Genomic DNA, 15654 nt, shown 5'->3' with positions numbered 1-15654 from the left:
TAGATGGTAGGCTGTCCCTCCGCCATTAAAATTGATATCGCCGCTATTTCTGCTCATCACTCACTTATCTACGGCAGATCAGTTGGCCAGCATGATTTAATTATTACATTTTAAGAGGCGCTCGCAGGCTAAACCCCTCGCGCCCTCCCTCTTTTTTCCTGAGACCTGTCCATGGTGCTGAAGCCTTCAGGTCTCCGATTTAGCCTTTGCAGTGTGCGAGTCTAAGTTTTTATCAATGAAAACTCTGACCCTGCTAGCATTGGTCTCCATGAAGAGAGTAGGAGATTTACATGCATTCTCTGTTGACGATTCGTGCCTTTAGTTTGGTCCTGCTGTCTCACTGAAGACCCAGACCAGGCTACGTGCCCAAAGTTCCCACCACTCCCTTCAGAGATAAGGTGGTGAGCTTGCAAGCGTTGCCTTTGGAGCAGGCAAACCCAACCGAGGCTTTGTTGTGCCCCGTACGCGCACTGCGATTCTACGTGGTCCGCACGCAAAGCTTCAGGACCTCAGACCAGCTCTTTGTTTGTTATGGTGGCCAGCAGAAAGGGAAAGCTGTCACTAAGCAGAGGATGTCTCATTGGATAGTTGATACTATCGCCCTGGTTTATAATTTGCAGGGCATTCCTTGCCCCTTAATTTGAGAGCGCACTCCACTCGGAGTGTTGCCTCATCTTGGGCATTAGCTCGTGGTTCCTCGCTAACAGACATCTGTAGAGCTGCTGGTTGGGCGACACCTAATACGTTCATTAGATTCTACAATGTTCGTATCGAGCCTGTATCCTCTCGTGTTCTGTCCTCACCAGGGAGGACACGGAGAGCAGACTCGCAAGTCGGCTTGCAGCCTCCGACTGAGGCTCCAAAATTGAGTTCAGTATGGAAGGCTAACAGAGCAAAAATGCGTAATGGTTTGATTTGCTCTCTCCACTGCCTTGACAGCCTTTGTTGCGGAGCATTGGCTGTCAGCCTTTCACTAGTTGCATTCTTACGAACCTACGTGTTTGGCCAGGGCCCCACATTGTGTCCCAACGGGTTCCTTTGTGAGTATTATTCTGTGGGGTTAATCCTACCAGCCCACGTTTCCCTTAGCAGAGCACTGCTTTGCTTACACAGCCACGGCTGTCATTTATACCTCAACTACGGTTGACTTTCGTCCACCATTAGCCCTTAACGGGGCGGTGGCTTCCGCAGCGTCCCTATACCGCTCAGATAGGGCGCTTCCCAGTCGTTGGCACTACTGTGGGTTAAAGGAACATCTAGTGCCCGGCCTTCTGCCTTAAAACCTAATTCTCCTATCCTTAAGTGGAACCGGAGGGCTTTATGCAGACACTGGAAGAGGTCAGCCCCTAGTGGCGTTTTAGTAGGGTTTCCCAATTCGTCGGTCACGACGTGACGTCTCCGTTCCCTCCTTCAGGGAACGAGGGTTACATCCGTAACCGAGACGTTTTCTACTTAATCATTATATGGAGTTTGTAGTCAAGGTTGCACAAAGATTTGTGATCCTATGTAGTGGGCCGGTCTGGGCCAAAATGACAGGGCCAATTTTTGAATTCACCGTTGCTTGCTACTACAGGAGGAGAAGCCGCTGGCTGGGTACATTTTTGAGTTCTTTTTATTTATTATTGTGTGATTTTTATTTAAGGCATATTTATATAGCCTATATTAAAGGTTTATTGTCAAACATTAATGGTTGATTTGAATTCCCGTCTGCTGGTCATGATAATAGCCTACATGTAGGAGAAAAAAATGAGGGTGGGTCGGCGGCATCGGGCCGCGGGTCCGATTCGGACAGATAATACACGTTGATGTGTCGGGTTACATCGGGTTCGGGCTTTAAAAGCCACGAGAAACAGCTCCAGAGAAGATACACGATAATGTGTTTTTTTTCCTTTTTGAGATGGCACCACAAGCTGTCGCTCAGTGACAGAGCGCAGGGATTGAGAGGGTACGTAAGGCTGTATAAGCAAGCAAAGGTAAGGGGGTGCTGACCCAGTGGTGGTTTTAAAGGCCAGGAGCAGAGCTTTAAATTTGATGCGAGCTGCTATAGGAAGCCAGTGTAATTTGACAAAGAGAGGAGTGACGTGCGCTCACTTTGGCTCATTGAAGACCACTCTTGCCGCTGCGTTCTGAATCATCTTTAGGGGTTTGGTTGTGCAGGCTGGGAGTTTAGCCAGTAGCGCATTGCAGTAGTCCAGCCTGGACAGGACAAGAGCTTGGACCAGGACCTCTGTGGCAAGCTCATTTAGGAACGGTCTAATTTTCCTAATGTTGTAGAGAACAAATCTACAAGAGCGGGCAGTGCTGGCAACATGGGCCATGAAGCTAAGCTGATCATCAATGACCACTCCCAGGATTCTGGCTGTTCTGGATGACGTGATGGTCGAGGTACCAAGCTGAATGGAAAGGTTGTGATGAATCTTTGGTTCAGATGATATAACAAGGTTCTGTCTTCGCAAGGTTAGGCTGGAGATGGTGATCCTTCATCCAGAGTGAGATGTCCCTCAGGCATGCTGGGGAGTCACACAGGGGAGTCCATTGCTCGCTGCACTGATCAGACAATAGATGCATGGAGTATAGCAGAAGACAAGGTGCTGCTCAAGGCTGTCCGGCTTCTCAGGGATAAAAAGCGAGAGCAGAGCTGTGAGTAAGATGGTGCTCTCTCTCAGGGGGAAGCCAAGAGGTGTAGGAGACAAACATAATGAACTGTGGATGGAGTCCTAGGTGGCAGATGAGGATGAGATCGGAGGCGTTGGTGAGTGTGGTTATAGTGACAAATATATTTTTGAATGTTAAAAATGCATTGTGTTTAGTCACTTTGGTGCATTTCTGAGATCTGAGAGGCGGACAGAGTACAAAGTTTCATTACTTGAGTAAAAGTACAGATACCACTTGCTAACTTTTACTCAAGTACAACTAAAAGTACTGCAGTCAGATGTCTACTCAAGTAAAAGAAAAAGTACTTGTTTTTAAAAATACTTGAGTATCAAGAGTACATTTTTAAATATTGCATTACTATTGCCACAGTGCACGTTGAACCACTTGAGATGACTGACAGCTGTACACCAAATGATAGAGCTCTGATGTCAAATCTGACGCAAATCAGGAATAGGAGAGACACATCTCATGCCGTTCGCTCTTTGAGCTCTTCAGATCGCATAATTCAGTGGGAAATTAACAGAAATGTTATTCTGTATGACTAAATATTTTACTAACATGTGATAATCAATCATTATTTCTCCAAATATGCCCACAAATGTACTAACAGCCCTGGCAGATTTTGTATATTTTATGTATTTGAACACAAATAAACCGGAGAAGATGAGAATTAATGTGTTATGAGTGATGATTTCTATTAAAAATTAAGGAACGCTACAGATTAATTTTGAACAACAATATTCTGGGCTCACCAGTGATCCCTGCTGCTCAAGGGGTTGAATTTTTGTAGGCGGTGATGAAGTTCTGTTTTGGTAAACACAGCAAACACTTGATGTGAAAATATCAATTCAGAAAATTTGAATAGTCTGGCGAGGTGGGGGCACGGGTTGGCACATTCCCGGAATGGACCTGCTGTGTCTTCATTCAGTATTTTGTCAATGGTTTTGTCTCTCATCTAAATCCGACCATGGCGACTTTGGCGGAAAGCTGAAGGTGATTGCTTATAGGCTGTCCCAATCAGTGGCACCTGCACAATCCAATCACGTTTGAGAGGAAAAAAATTGAGGGTTTTTGAGATTTTTCTTTTTTACTTTTTTTTTTAAGTAACGGTTACTTACGGTTATGGATAGAAATGTAGTGGAGTAAAGAGTACAATATTTGCCTCTCAAATGTACTTGCTGAAATAAATTCTCAAAACTACTTTAACTTCCACACCATGTAGTTACTTGATCACATAATAAAAGCAATGTTCTTATTCTGATTCCTGCATTATCAGTTGCTTATCATGTTAATCATAATGTATTCTACTGGTTCTGTTGAATAATCTTACTAAATCACTACATGCAAAATGGTTGAATCTCATTATTTATACATGTCTTAAATGAATTAAGATATCCATTGTGTTTTTCTTTTCTGAATCACGATGGTATGCTCTGTCAACAAATTACAGTACAAACAGTAAAAGTGTAACTGTGACATATCCAACATATCCAATCTCTTGCAACATATAACTTTTTACTGCTGAAATTGATATAAAACATACAGAAAAAAGTGCAACCTTGTGCATTTTAATTATTATCATTAAAATTTTAACCATAGTTTCAATCAGACAATATTTACAAAATACAGGGTTACAACATGCTGAACATTGACTGTTTTTAAACAATGACACAAGGACTTGTCATTCTGATGCACTGACATGTTCACTGACATTCAGATTTACATTTGAGAGATACAGAAATGCACTTACTGCTTTGCAAATGTTAATGATTCAAGTTATTTACTAAAGTGTTCGAGAAAAACCTTTGTGTTTAACTTGGATTATTATAAAAATTTACATTTATTATTATTATTTTTAATTTTATATTTAATGCTTAAATTATCTTATTGTTTTCTGTTTTTGCTTTGATAAGAACTAAACCTGCCAGACGATGGGGAGAACAAGTTCCAGAGAATGCCATGCCTGGCCCACACCCTTCAGCTCACATTAAAGATGCCATTAAGCACACAAGTGTTTAATCAGTCATAACAAAAGCAAGAAAACTAGTACAAGGTGTGAGGAAATCGTCAGCGGCTAATGAAGAATTTATCAAAAGATATGGCAAAACTCTTGTAGCACACGCTGGGACAGCACTTTGATATGCTGAGAATACTGCTCGAGATCAGAACAGAAATCAAGCATTGCGTTAGTTCAGGCAGGTCCCGTCAGTCAAGCATACATGAGATGATAATCAGCTGTTCATGACGCGCACCAATCCAGTTACAACATCTGTAACAACTGACCTATTCAAATTCAATTCACATTCATTGAGTTGCTTTCTAGTGCATCGCTACTGCAATTTAAACTCCCTCCTCCAACCCCGACTCCACCTAGCTGGAACCTGCTGTTTGTTGTACCAGTATTACAAAATAATATTCAAATATTTGTGTTGTTGTTTTTCTTTTTATTTATTTATTCATTTATTATTATCTATTTAGAACAAAATAGTGAGCATATTATGCACGTTTAATGGTTCTGCTGTTATACGGGGTCCATTTTATTTTCTAGTCACTGCTCTCCCCGCTCTGTCTATGCATGCACACATACGGGCGCATGGAATTTTTGTCCAGAACAGATCCATACCATCAACAATAACTGTATGCATATTATTAAAAAAAATCCTAATTTGACAAAGTGTTCCTGACTGAACTAAACCAACTACTTAAGAATTTTGGCATGGACACTATTCTGAATCGATTCATGAGGGTCCAAGCGATTCCCACCCCTAGTGTCGTCTTCCACAAATCAGCCTAATCTGATCAAATAGTCTGTTAATCGAAATGGAGAAGTATTTCTACAAAGTCAAACAGGGAGTGTTTAATAAGACACCATTGCAGTTCTGGAGATCTAGAGAAGCTGTGCATCCAAAACCCCTGCCTCACAAGCCTTTGTGGAACGCATCTTCTCTTTGTGTGGACTCCTGTCATCTGGCCTGAGAAACAAAACAACTACATCCCTGGAGCAACAAGTTTTTCTCAAGATCAATAAGAAATTATTGCTTGACTGAAGTAAAGCCATCTCTCTCTTTCTACAATCTCACGCACACACCCACGGCGCACACACACACGCAGACACGCACGCACACACAAAAAGAAAAGCTGTATTTAAAGTTTTGTATTTGTTATTTGGCATGTTCTTTTCTCAGATTGAGCTCCCTGACAAACTGACAGAAATGTCTTGTTGTGTCTTAAAAATGGGTTAATACATGCAGTTCATATATGTCTTCTATAGTCTGTTGGCTCTTTAGGATTTTATTGGCACACATCACTTACACATTTTGCACTTACTGCGGAATGTGGAGACTGTTTACATTGTACATTGTGCCCATACTGGCTTTATTTTTGAAGGAATATTTTCAAAAATTGTATGATGTTTTTTTGTTATTATTACACAATACTTTTTCTGACCTTTTTGATTATTGCCCCTGACAAATAACCCCAATTACAAAAGAAATACTAAAACTAACATTAAAACTAATAAAAACTAAACTAAAATTAAGCATTTAAAAAAATAAAAACTAAACTAGCAAACCCACTTTTAAAACTAATTAAAACTATACTGAATTTGAAAACAAAAAGTCAAAACAAAATAAAAATAAAAACTAATGAATAATGCAAAACTATACACTCTTAAAATGAATGTGTTAAATTAACACATCTTGTGTCTAGTTAAGGACAACACATCTAGTGTAACTAGACACAAGATGTGTTAATTTAACACATTCGTTTTAAGAGTGTAGTAACCTTGGTGCGCACCTAATGTGATTTCTAAAACTGACTTCTTTCTTTCTTCCTACTAGTTGAGTAATAACAATTATCATCCCTGCATTGCTTTATCTATTTTGTACAAATAAACTAAAGTGTATTTTGGTACCAATGCCTCCTGTTCATTTAATTTAGTAGAGTGAACCTGGGATCCATAAGTAATATTTGAGTGAACCGTAATTACCTGGTATAGCCCCAGGGTGGCATAGTCTAGTTTTCATTTTTGGATACTGCTGTTACAAAAGACCACTTTGCCACAAATACATTTTATGTAATTATTTATTTTAATCTTACACTGCCTATTTTTCAGATTCTAATGTAAAATATTGTTAAGCAACCATTTGTAAAAGTAAGAGATCTTACTTCAGTATCTTCAGTTTACTGTCAGGATTCTTCAGTACATCAGAGATCAGCTTCACTCCTGAATCTCTTAGATTATCATTGTTAGACAGATCCAGATGTGTCAGGTGTGATGGGTTTGATCTCAGAGCTGAAGTCAGAGCAACACAACCTTCATCTGTGATATGACACTTACACAACCTGTAGAGAACAAAGACACAAACATCAGTCTCTCAGACACCACACACACATCAGCACAAATCATTTTAAAACTAGGGATGCACCGGTTGACCGGCCAGAGATCGAAATCGGACAGTTTTTGCGCAATCGGCAACCAGACGTTTTTTGTATTTTTTCGGCTGATTTTTCCGTAAGTGCACCCGCGTGCACAGACTACATTTTTATCATTCGCAAACATGTCTTTTGTGTAAAAGCATTTCCAAATCTGTGCGCAGGACATTAAGATTGTAAGCTGCAATGTCTGTAAAGGACAAGTTAATCGCGGAGAAACAACAGTACATTCGCAGGGCTCTCAAGTCTCACGCATTCACTGTGAGATACACGCATTTCAGTCAGTTTACACACTCACACCTTGTATTTCTTAGAGACTGATAACTCTTCCTGCTATATACAATTAATGGACGAGGCACAGGGAAGTTATCTGTCGAGTTTAGCTGCCTCAAGTTTTTCTCGCGCTCCCCTCTGATGTCAATCATTTGAAAATTTAAAAAACTCTCCAACTGCTTTGCAATCAGAAGCTTTAGATAACCTGAAACTAAAGTAGAGGCTTCCTGAAATTAATAAAGGACCAGAGATGTATTTCATTATTATTGCCATGTAGTACTGAACATGTAACCTTATCTCTCTCTTAAACACAGCTTAGAATCCTACTGTATAATACAGATTTCATTTTAATTTTGATACATTTGTATTTTTTAATATGTAAAGCAATTTATTAAATTTGGATACATTTGTCTCTCTTTAATCAGACTTACCAATTGTTATAATTTATATTTGTGCTGGTCAGTTATGAATAAAGGTAACATTCAACTGCTAGCAAAAACTTGAGAATTTGGTGGGGCAGAGGGGCTCCTCCCCTAACAGATGTTATCTCACTCCAAACTTTTAAATAAAACCTGAGAGCCCTGCATTCACCACAACAAACTTGGTCAGACATTTAAGTTCATCACCTGATAGAACACAATAAGTTTCAAAAGTCTGTTGATAAGACCTTCAACCCTCACTCAAACATCCATGTCATGGTCTCATTTAACCACTTATATTTGTATTGAACGTAGACTACTGCACAGTTACTGCTGTTAATTTTAGATGGTTACAGTTATTGTTTTCAATAGCCAAACCAAGTTTAGCCTGTTAAATACCAAATAAACATATTGTTTATGTATACTTTCATTCTTTCTTGTTTGTTGCTTGATAAGAAAAAAATCGGAATCGGCCAATTTGCCTGTTAAGAAAATCGGTATAAAAACCAGCCATGAAAAATCAAGATCGTGCATCCCTATTTAAAACTATCAAAATATTATACAATAGTTCTTTCTGGTTCCTGAATATGATTGACCGTGCAATATTCTACTGATAATATACCAGTAACTGCTTCACCGTTTGCATCATTCTGCCATTTTAAAACGCATACAGTACCTGTGACTGGAAAAAGCTGCTACCAGAGTGAATGGTCACACACATCCACAGGCTCACGCTGTTTTACACACTTTCTGTGTGTCTCAATAAGCTCCCTAGCTCGTGACTCAGTCAATGAATCATAATCAGAAGTGATTATCCCCATGTCCTTATCCTTTCAAAGACAAGAGCTCTTGGATGTAAACTTGAGGGATGTACCACAATAATGTCCCATTGTGTGGACGATAAAAATACACTTGGTGAATAAAGCGATGAAAACAATAATTTTCTCTTTATCTGGAGCGTCTGTTTACACATCTCTCCTCCTCAAAGTGCCCATAAAGGTGACAAAAATGCCATTTGGCACTGGAAAGGTAATGTCATGATTCTCCCCTCATCTCCTTTTGTTTACTCTTAGTCTTGAGGCAGGATTGTGACAGGCCTCTGTTTTGTGTGGTAGCACATGGCCTTTAGTTTTGGGCTGTGTGCTTCCTTGTCTCATCTCCTGACCCGGCCTCTCTCATCTCCTTGTTAATCACCTTGTTATTGTTACTGTTGCCCTCTTGATTTGCTTCCTTATTTAATGCCCTTGTGTCTTGTGCTGATTAATTTTGTATTTACCACGTACCCTTGTTAAGTCTTGTCTAGAGTATTTTGTAAAGATAAAGATAAGGGGCAAATTTGTGTGAGAGCGCAATTCCAAAAAGTGCTAATGGGAGTAGTAATATCTGCAGGTTATTTGTTTAAAAGGCACAAATTAAATAACACAGTCGCAACATCTGATTTCCATAATGACCTACTGTACACCTGGGGCCTTATGTATAAAGCGTGCGTACGCACAAAATGGGGCTGGAAACGTGCGTATGCCAGTTCCCACGCAAAGGTTGTGATTTATAAAAAACAAACTTGATAGGAGAATGGGCTTGCAGGGTGGGATATTAGGATGATTCATGTACGCACACTTGCAGGTGATCTGTTATTTATAAAGGGAACATTGCTTTGTTTTAGAAGTCTTCATAATTTTTGGTGTATGCCATTTTTGGCTTTTGTGCATACGTAAACTTTTAGTAAGGATCCTACGCACTGTTTTATACATGAGGCCCCAGGGGTTTTCAAACCTGTCCTGGAGGACCACTAGTACTGCACATTTTGCATGTTTCCCTTTTGTGACACACCTCATTCAGTTACCTTACACACCCAGTTCAGGGGCACTTTCAATCTCACAACGGTGCGCAACATTTTGCTACGGTTTCCGGGTTGAACGACATCTTTCCTGCAAACGGTGTGCAACGGAGTGCAACAGGTTTTAGAAGCGTTTTCTCTTGTTTGGTGGGTGTGTCAGAAATGACGGCCCAATCAACGGCAAGATATATAAAACCACGTGGTAGTAAAGAGACAGCTCGCTCAATGGGTTAAAGTTGGAATGTTGCCTTTCATTCTGGACGGCAAGGTCAGTGACTGTAACATTGAGGGTATTTTACAGTATTTAACACACATTTATAACGATTTCATCAGGCTTCAGAAACATTTAAAAAAGAATGGCCTCTCAGCTACCGTAGTTGCAACTCTTGCGTCATCACAACAGGGTGTTCAATGCATCACTGTTTCTGTTTAATAAACGTTGTGCCACATTTTGTCGGGGCTGAACGCAGCCCTGGTTTTGCAGTCTCTACTAATGAGCTGAAGATTTAAACCAGGTGTGTCTAATGAGGGAGACATGCAAATTGTGCAGTACTAGTGGTCCTCCAGGACAGGTTTGAAAACCCCTGACCTACACAATCTACTAAGAGCAGCACAAATTACTGCAGGGTTGCAAAAAAGCAGAGCTGATCTTGAGTTCAGCACCATGGACATCACAACAGAAAATTTTGGGGTGTGTAATCCCAGCTAACAAAGCAATAGTACACTAAAGAACTGGAGGACATAAAGGTTTACAAGAAATTTGAATTTTTCACTGCCTCCAGTAATTCACTTCCCGTTACTCAACGTGTTTATTAAGAAAATTCAACACCACCCTTTTATTCTTGAAGCGATCTTTTTACTCTATATTGATTAGATTCACTGCCTTAAATAATGGCACAAATACCAGTCATAACACATGCACAAACATTAATAAATTGTGTTGCGTGAATCATTTAAATAATCTCCTCCTATACATTTTGCGTTTGAAAGGGAAACTCCTACTGTAGAAATGCATATGCAATAAATTCACTCACAAAAAAACAGACCACACCTTTTCAGCACTAATTATCCACCGCACGTCTTTAGTAAATCACAACAGTCGTTATTAAATGACAAAATGATAGTTTGCGCTGATGCAAGCTGTTAGTAAATCTGGCCCTTAGTGTTTTGTTTATTGTGTTCATGGTGTTACCCGGTTTTGCCCCATCATGGGTCTTGTTTCCCTCTTTGTGTTAATAAAATCAGTTTTGTGTTCATTCAAGTCTGCGCCTGGGTTCTCGCTCTCTCCCTTGTGGAGATCCATGACACCAAATACTCCAGGTTTGATAAACCGAAAACAAATAAAATCTAATGTTTGACCATCAAACACGGATACATCAGAGCCAGCGGAAAATTATAAGTGTCCGAGATCAGGCTGTGGTCAGCGGGGTAACCGAACACTGACATGTCTGGATCCCACGTCTAAATCTTTCTAAGCAAATGTTCAAATATGGGTCCCGAACCATATAATGTTCAAGCCCACGCTTCGAAACCAGAATCTTATTTGCCTACCCCTCAACCACAGGCCAGGAACCACCACAAGGATGTGGAATCCATACCGGTATGGATTCCACATCCTTGTGGTGGTTCCTGGGCTGTGGTTGAGGGGTATTCTGTGCTCCATTGTGAGTGGAGACTTGCTGGATGGCTCATAAAGTGCGGAGCAGGGCTTTCTTTCACCCAATGTCTCAGTTCTGGTGGGGGCAGTGTTTATCTGGTGTGAGCACCCCCCTTTGTTCTGGTCTTGCTGTCGGTATAGACCAGTTCAGAAACAGTGGTGGTGAATCTAGCTTTGTGCAGACATAAAGTTGAGCATAGGGGCCATGTAAGCTCTTTCATGGCGTGGTCCTGAGCATTCCACATGAATGGTGGTCCTTTTCCAGAAGAGACGTTTTGAACAACTTCACAGTTCTGAGACATTGGTAGGTTCTTCAATGTCCTGGTCTTAGAAAGGTTGGATTCAATGCCATTTGAGCTGGTTTCTGGCACTGTTCTGAGTGTTCATTTACATGACTTAAGCAGTCCACTTCCAGATGTTAATGGCTGTACAGAATCTAGGCTCTCAATGAGCTGTTGTTGAATAATTGCACACGCCCATTAAACTTCTGTTCTGGCTGTGGTGATGGTTAGTATGGCCTGGATGCAACTGGATTGGGGTAATGTGGTGTTATGTGTTGTTTGTGAACATTAGTTACATTACCTTTGCATCATTGTCTTTGTGATGAGCAAGGCACTAGCGTTGTTAGCAGGTGCAGAGTGTGGTCCATCTCTTAAGAGTGATCATCCACTGTCTTGCTATTTATAAAGCCATTGTCAAAAGTCTTTGGTAAATGTCCATGCATTTGTGCAAGATGTATCCTGCATGTGGTGACAGTCCAGTGAGGGGGCGTGGCCTTCAGTGGTGAGGCCAAGCCTCACACGTTTACATGAAGGTGTGTGGTTAAGGGCTTGACCATGTGGTGTGCAAAATGGCGACCCCGTGTGATTGACAAAATAATCGCAGTCTTAAATTTACCAGGGTGTAGACCTCTGCCATGAAGTTCTTGACAGTTACTGTGGTTGACAGGCAATAGTCCAACAGGCACAGTGTGTACTTGACAACAAAGGAAAAATGCCTGGTGTTTTGCTGATCATTAGAGTGTTAACAGTGTGAGTTGGGCTTTGGCTGGTTTGACCTTGAGACTGGGTTTTCGTGAACAGGTGATGGTCATCCACGAGCAGACTCTCTTTCCTTACTTTTTTTGCACTGCATATCCACATGTTGATTTGCTTTGTCTTACATATACTGACTTTATAAAATATTTTAGTTAATAAATATACTTTTGTTTAAAAATATGCTTTGGTGTGGTCTCCCCTTTATGTCATGCTCACTGTGAGCCAGGTGGTTATGACATATGGGGGCTTGTCCGTTCATTCAGTGGTTTTGAACCGATTTTAAATTTTGGAAAGTAGGTTACTGTTAGGACTGTTAGGACATCGCTGTGAGGAACAACTGAATTGGCCTATGGTCGGGACAGTATGACTCCAGTGGTATTAGGGGTGGAACGGTACACAGAAGTCTCGGTTCGGTTCATACCTCGGTTCAGGGGCCACGGTTCGATTCACTTTCGGTACAATGGAGGGAAAAGCAAAACAAAAATGAAGAAGGCATTTTTTTTTGTTCTTAAGATAATCTTAAAAACATAGGTGTCCTTATCAGTGTTATTTTGAGATGTCATGAATATGAACTGAAATGCATTTAACATACTACCTCGTATTTCAAAAATGTATACCACTTTAAGTATACCTAACAACTGCTGAACAACGCCGACGCAGACGCACTGTCCTCGTCTTTTCCACCACTCTCTCGCCTGTACTATTGTAACTGACTGGAAAACTGAAGTTTTGCCAAACTTGGGATCTTAAAGAGGCTGGGAACACCACTTGCCATCCTCGCTATCGCTGCTCACTAACTGACTGGACCGGCAGGGCAACAGATTAGCTGTCCATAAAGAACCCGCAGATCCAACAGTAGTTCCGCATTAGGCAAGGCAAGGCAAGGCAAGGCAAGTTTATTTGAATAGCACATTTCATACACAGAGGTCATTCAAAGTGCTTTACATAGAAATGAGAAAACAATATATAAAAGAGAAAAAAAGAAAATGTAAAAATAATAGATACACAATAAAATCACAATAAAAACACTTTAAAATGTTAAAAAGAATAAAACAGAAATAAAAGTGACTTGAGTTAAAAGTGCAGTCAGTGTGAAGCAGCACAGTGCTCATTCAGTAAATGCAGAGTTAAACGGACGTGTTTTTAATCTAGATTTAAAAGTGTTTACTGTTGAAGCACATCTGATCTCTTCTGGAAGTTGATTCCAGCTAGAGGTGGCATAATAACTAAATGCTGACGCACCTTGTTTTGAGTGAACCCTTGGGATTTCTAACTGACCGGATCCTAATGATCTGAGTAATCTTTTAGGTTTATATACAGTTAGCATATCTGTCATGTATTTGGGTCCTAAGCCATGAAGTGATTTATAAAACACAAAAAAAATACAAAAATACAAAAATACAAAACAGCTAATTCTGGCAATATTTCTGAGATGGTAGTAAGCTGATTTGCTTATTGCTTTCACATGACTACTGAAATTAAGGTCAGACTCTAAAATTACACCAAGATTTCTGACTTTATTTTGTGTCTTTAGACCCCTAGAGTCAAGGTATGTGTTAACTTTGAGAGTTTCATCTTTATTTCCAAATACAATGACTTCAGTTTTGTCTTTGTTTAACTGGAGGAAGTTTTGACGCATCCAACAGTTAATTTCATCAATGCATTTACATAGAGAGTCAATGGGGCTGTAGTCATTAGGTGACAGGGCTAAGTATATCTGGGTGTCATCTGCATAGCTGTGGTAAGCAATTTGGTTCTTTTTCATTATTTGACCAAGTGGGAGCATATACAAATTAAACAGAAGCGGTGCAAGAATTGAACCCTGTGGGACTCCACATGTCATGGATGTCCACTCAGATTTATGGTTACCTATGTTCACATAGTAACCTCTTCCTTGTAGGTATGTTTTAAACCATTTGAGGACCATCCCAGAGAGCCCTACCCAGTTTTCCAGTCTATGTAAGAGTATGGTGTGATCTACTGTGTCAAAGGCAGCACTAAGATCTAGTAGCACCAGCACTGATATTTTACCTGAATCAGAGTTTAAGCGAATATCATTTATTATCTTTATGAGCACTGTCTCTGTGCTGTGATGCTGACGGAAACCAGATTGAAAATTGTCCAGATAGCCATTTGAGTTTAAGAATTTGTTCAGCTGATTAAAAACCACCTTTTCAATGATCTTGCCTATAAACGGAAGATTTGAGATTGGTCTGTAGTTGCTAAGTATGGTTTTGTCTAGGTTACTCTTTTTTAGGAGAGGCTTAACAACTGCTGTTTTTAATGACTCTGGAAAGGTGCCTGTGATCAGAGAGGTATTTACTATTTTTAAGAGGTCAGTTTCTAAGCAGTTAAGTACCTTTTTGAGAAAAGATGTGGGGAGTGTGTCAAGGCTGCTAGTTGATGCTTTAAGATGTTGTACTGTTTCTTCCAAGGTTTTTATATCAATTCTGTCAAATTCTGAGAGAATGGCTAATTTCTGAGGTTGTTGCAATGATATCTGACTGATCACAGTACAATATGAGGCCGTATTGATCGCCATTCTGATATTACTGATCTTCTCAGAGAAAAAGGTTGCAAACTCATTGCATTTGTTGTCAGAGAGCATTTCACTAGGAACTTGATTTGGGGGGTTTGTTAGTCTCTCTACAGTAGCAAAAAGAGTGTGAGTGTTGTTTATGTTTTTGTTTATAATGTTTGAAAAGAAGGTCTGTCTAGCTGTGCCTAGTTCTACATTGAAAGCACGAAGACTGTCTTTATAGATGCTATAATGTACTTCAAGTTTTGTTTTCCGCCACATACGTTCAGCTTTTCTGCATGTTCTTTTCATGTGCTGTACTGCTGTTGTGTTTCTCCAGGGTGCTTTACGTCTGCCAGTGATCACCTTGACCTTTACTGTAGCTATACCATCAATGGCATCTTTAACTTTTATGTTAAAGTTTTCAAGGAGAACATCAACAGAGTCTGCCGATATGTTTGGCAACATTGATATAACATTCATAAATACCTCACTGGTGTTCTCATTTATGAACCTTTTTTTAACATAGACAGATCTAGCATCAGTGGCAGGACAGATCAATAAATCAAAGTAAACACAGAAATGGTCAGATAGTGCTTCATCCTTGATTACAGTGGATGAAATGTATAGACCCTTGCTAATGAGCAGATCAAGAGTGTGTCCCCGATTGTGTGTAGGACCTTGCACGTGCTGGGTCAGATCAAAGGTGTTTAAAACATTTAACAGTTCAATTGCAGCATTGTTTTCTGCATTGTCTATATGAATATTAAAATCTCCAGCAATAACAAAATAATCAAATTCAGAGGAAATTGTTGATAAAAGTT

General features: G+C 40.0%; 1 protein-coding gene across 4 annotated transcripts in view; it reads right to left on the bottom strand.

Moving 5' to 3' along the window:
- The window catches only part of LOC141363288 (protein NLRC3-like), a 123229-nt gene that overhangs the window by 78436 nt on the left and 29139 nt on the right, over positions 1–15654 (bottom strand). For 3 of the 4 annotated variants that reach the window (XM_073865928.1, XM_073865930.1, XM_073865927.1), the window contains exon 2: positions 6823–6999. The exons of the other annotated variant lie outside the window; for it this stretch is intronic. In XM_073865928.1, the coding sequence (XP_073722029.1) occupies positions 6823–6999 (177 nt within the window). The remainder of the gene's footprint in view (positions 1–6822; positions 7000–15654) is intronic. 4 annotated transcript variants of the gene reach the window in all.

The sequence above is a fragment of the Misgurnus anguillicaudatus genome, unplaced genomic scaffold (assembly GCF_027580225.2).
Source record: "Misgurnus anguillicaudatus unplaced genomic scaffold, ASM2758022v2 HiC_scaffold_33, whole genome shotgun sequence".
Classification (NCBI taxonomy): domain Eukaryota; kingdom Metazoa; phylum Chordata; class Actinopteri; order Cypriniformes; family Cobitidae; genus Misgurnus; species Misgurnus anguillicaudatus.
This window is presented reverse-complemented; position numbering and strand designations above follow the sequence as displayed.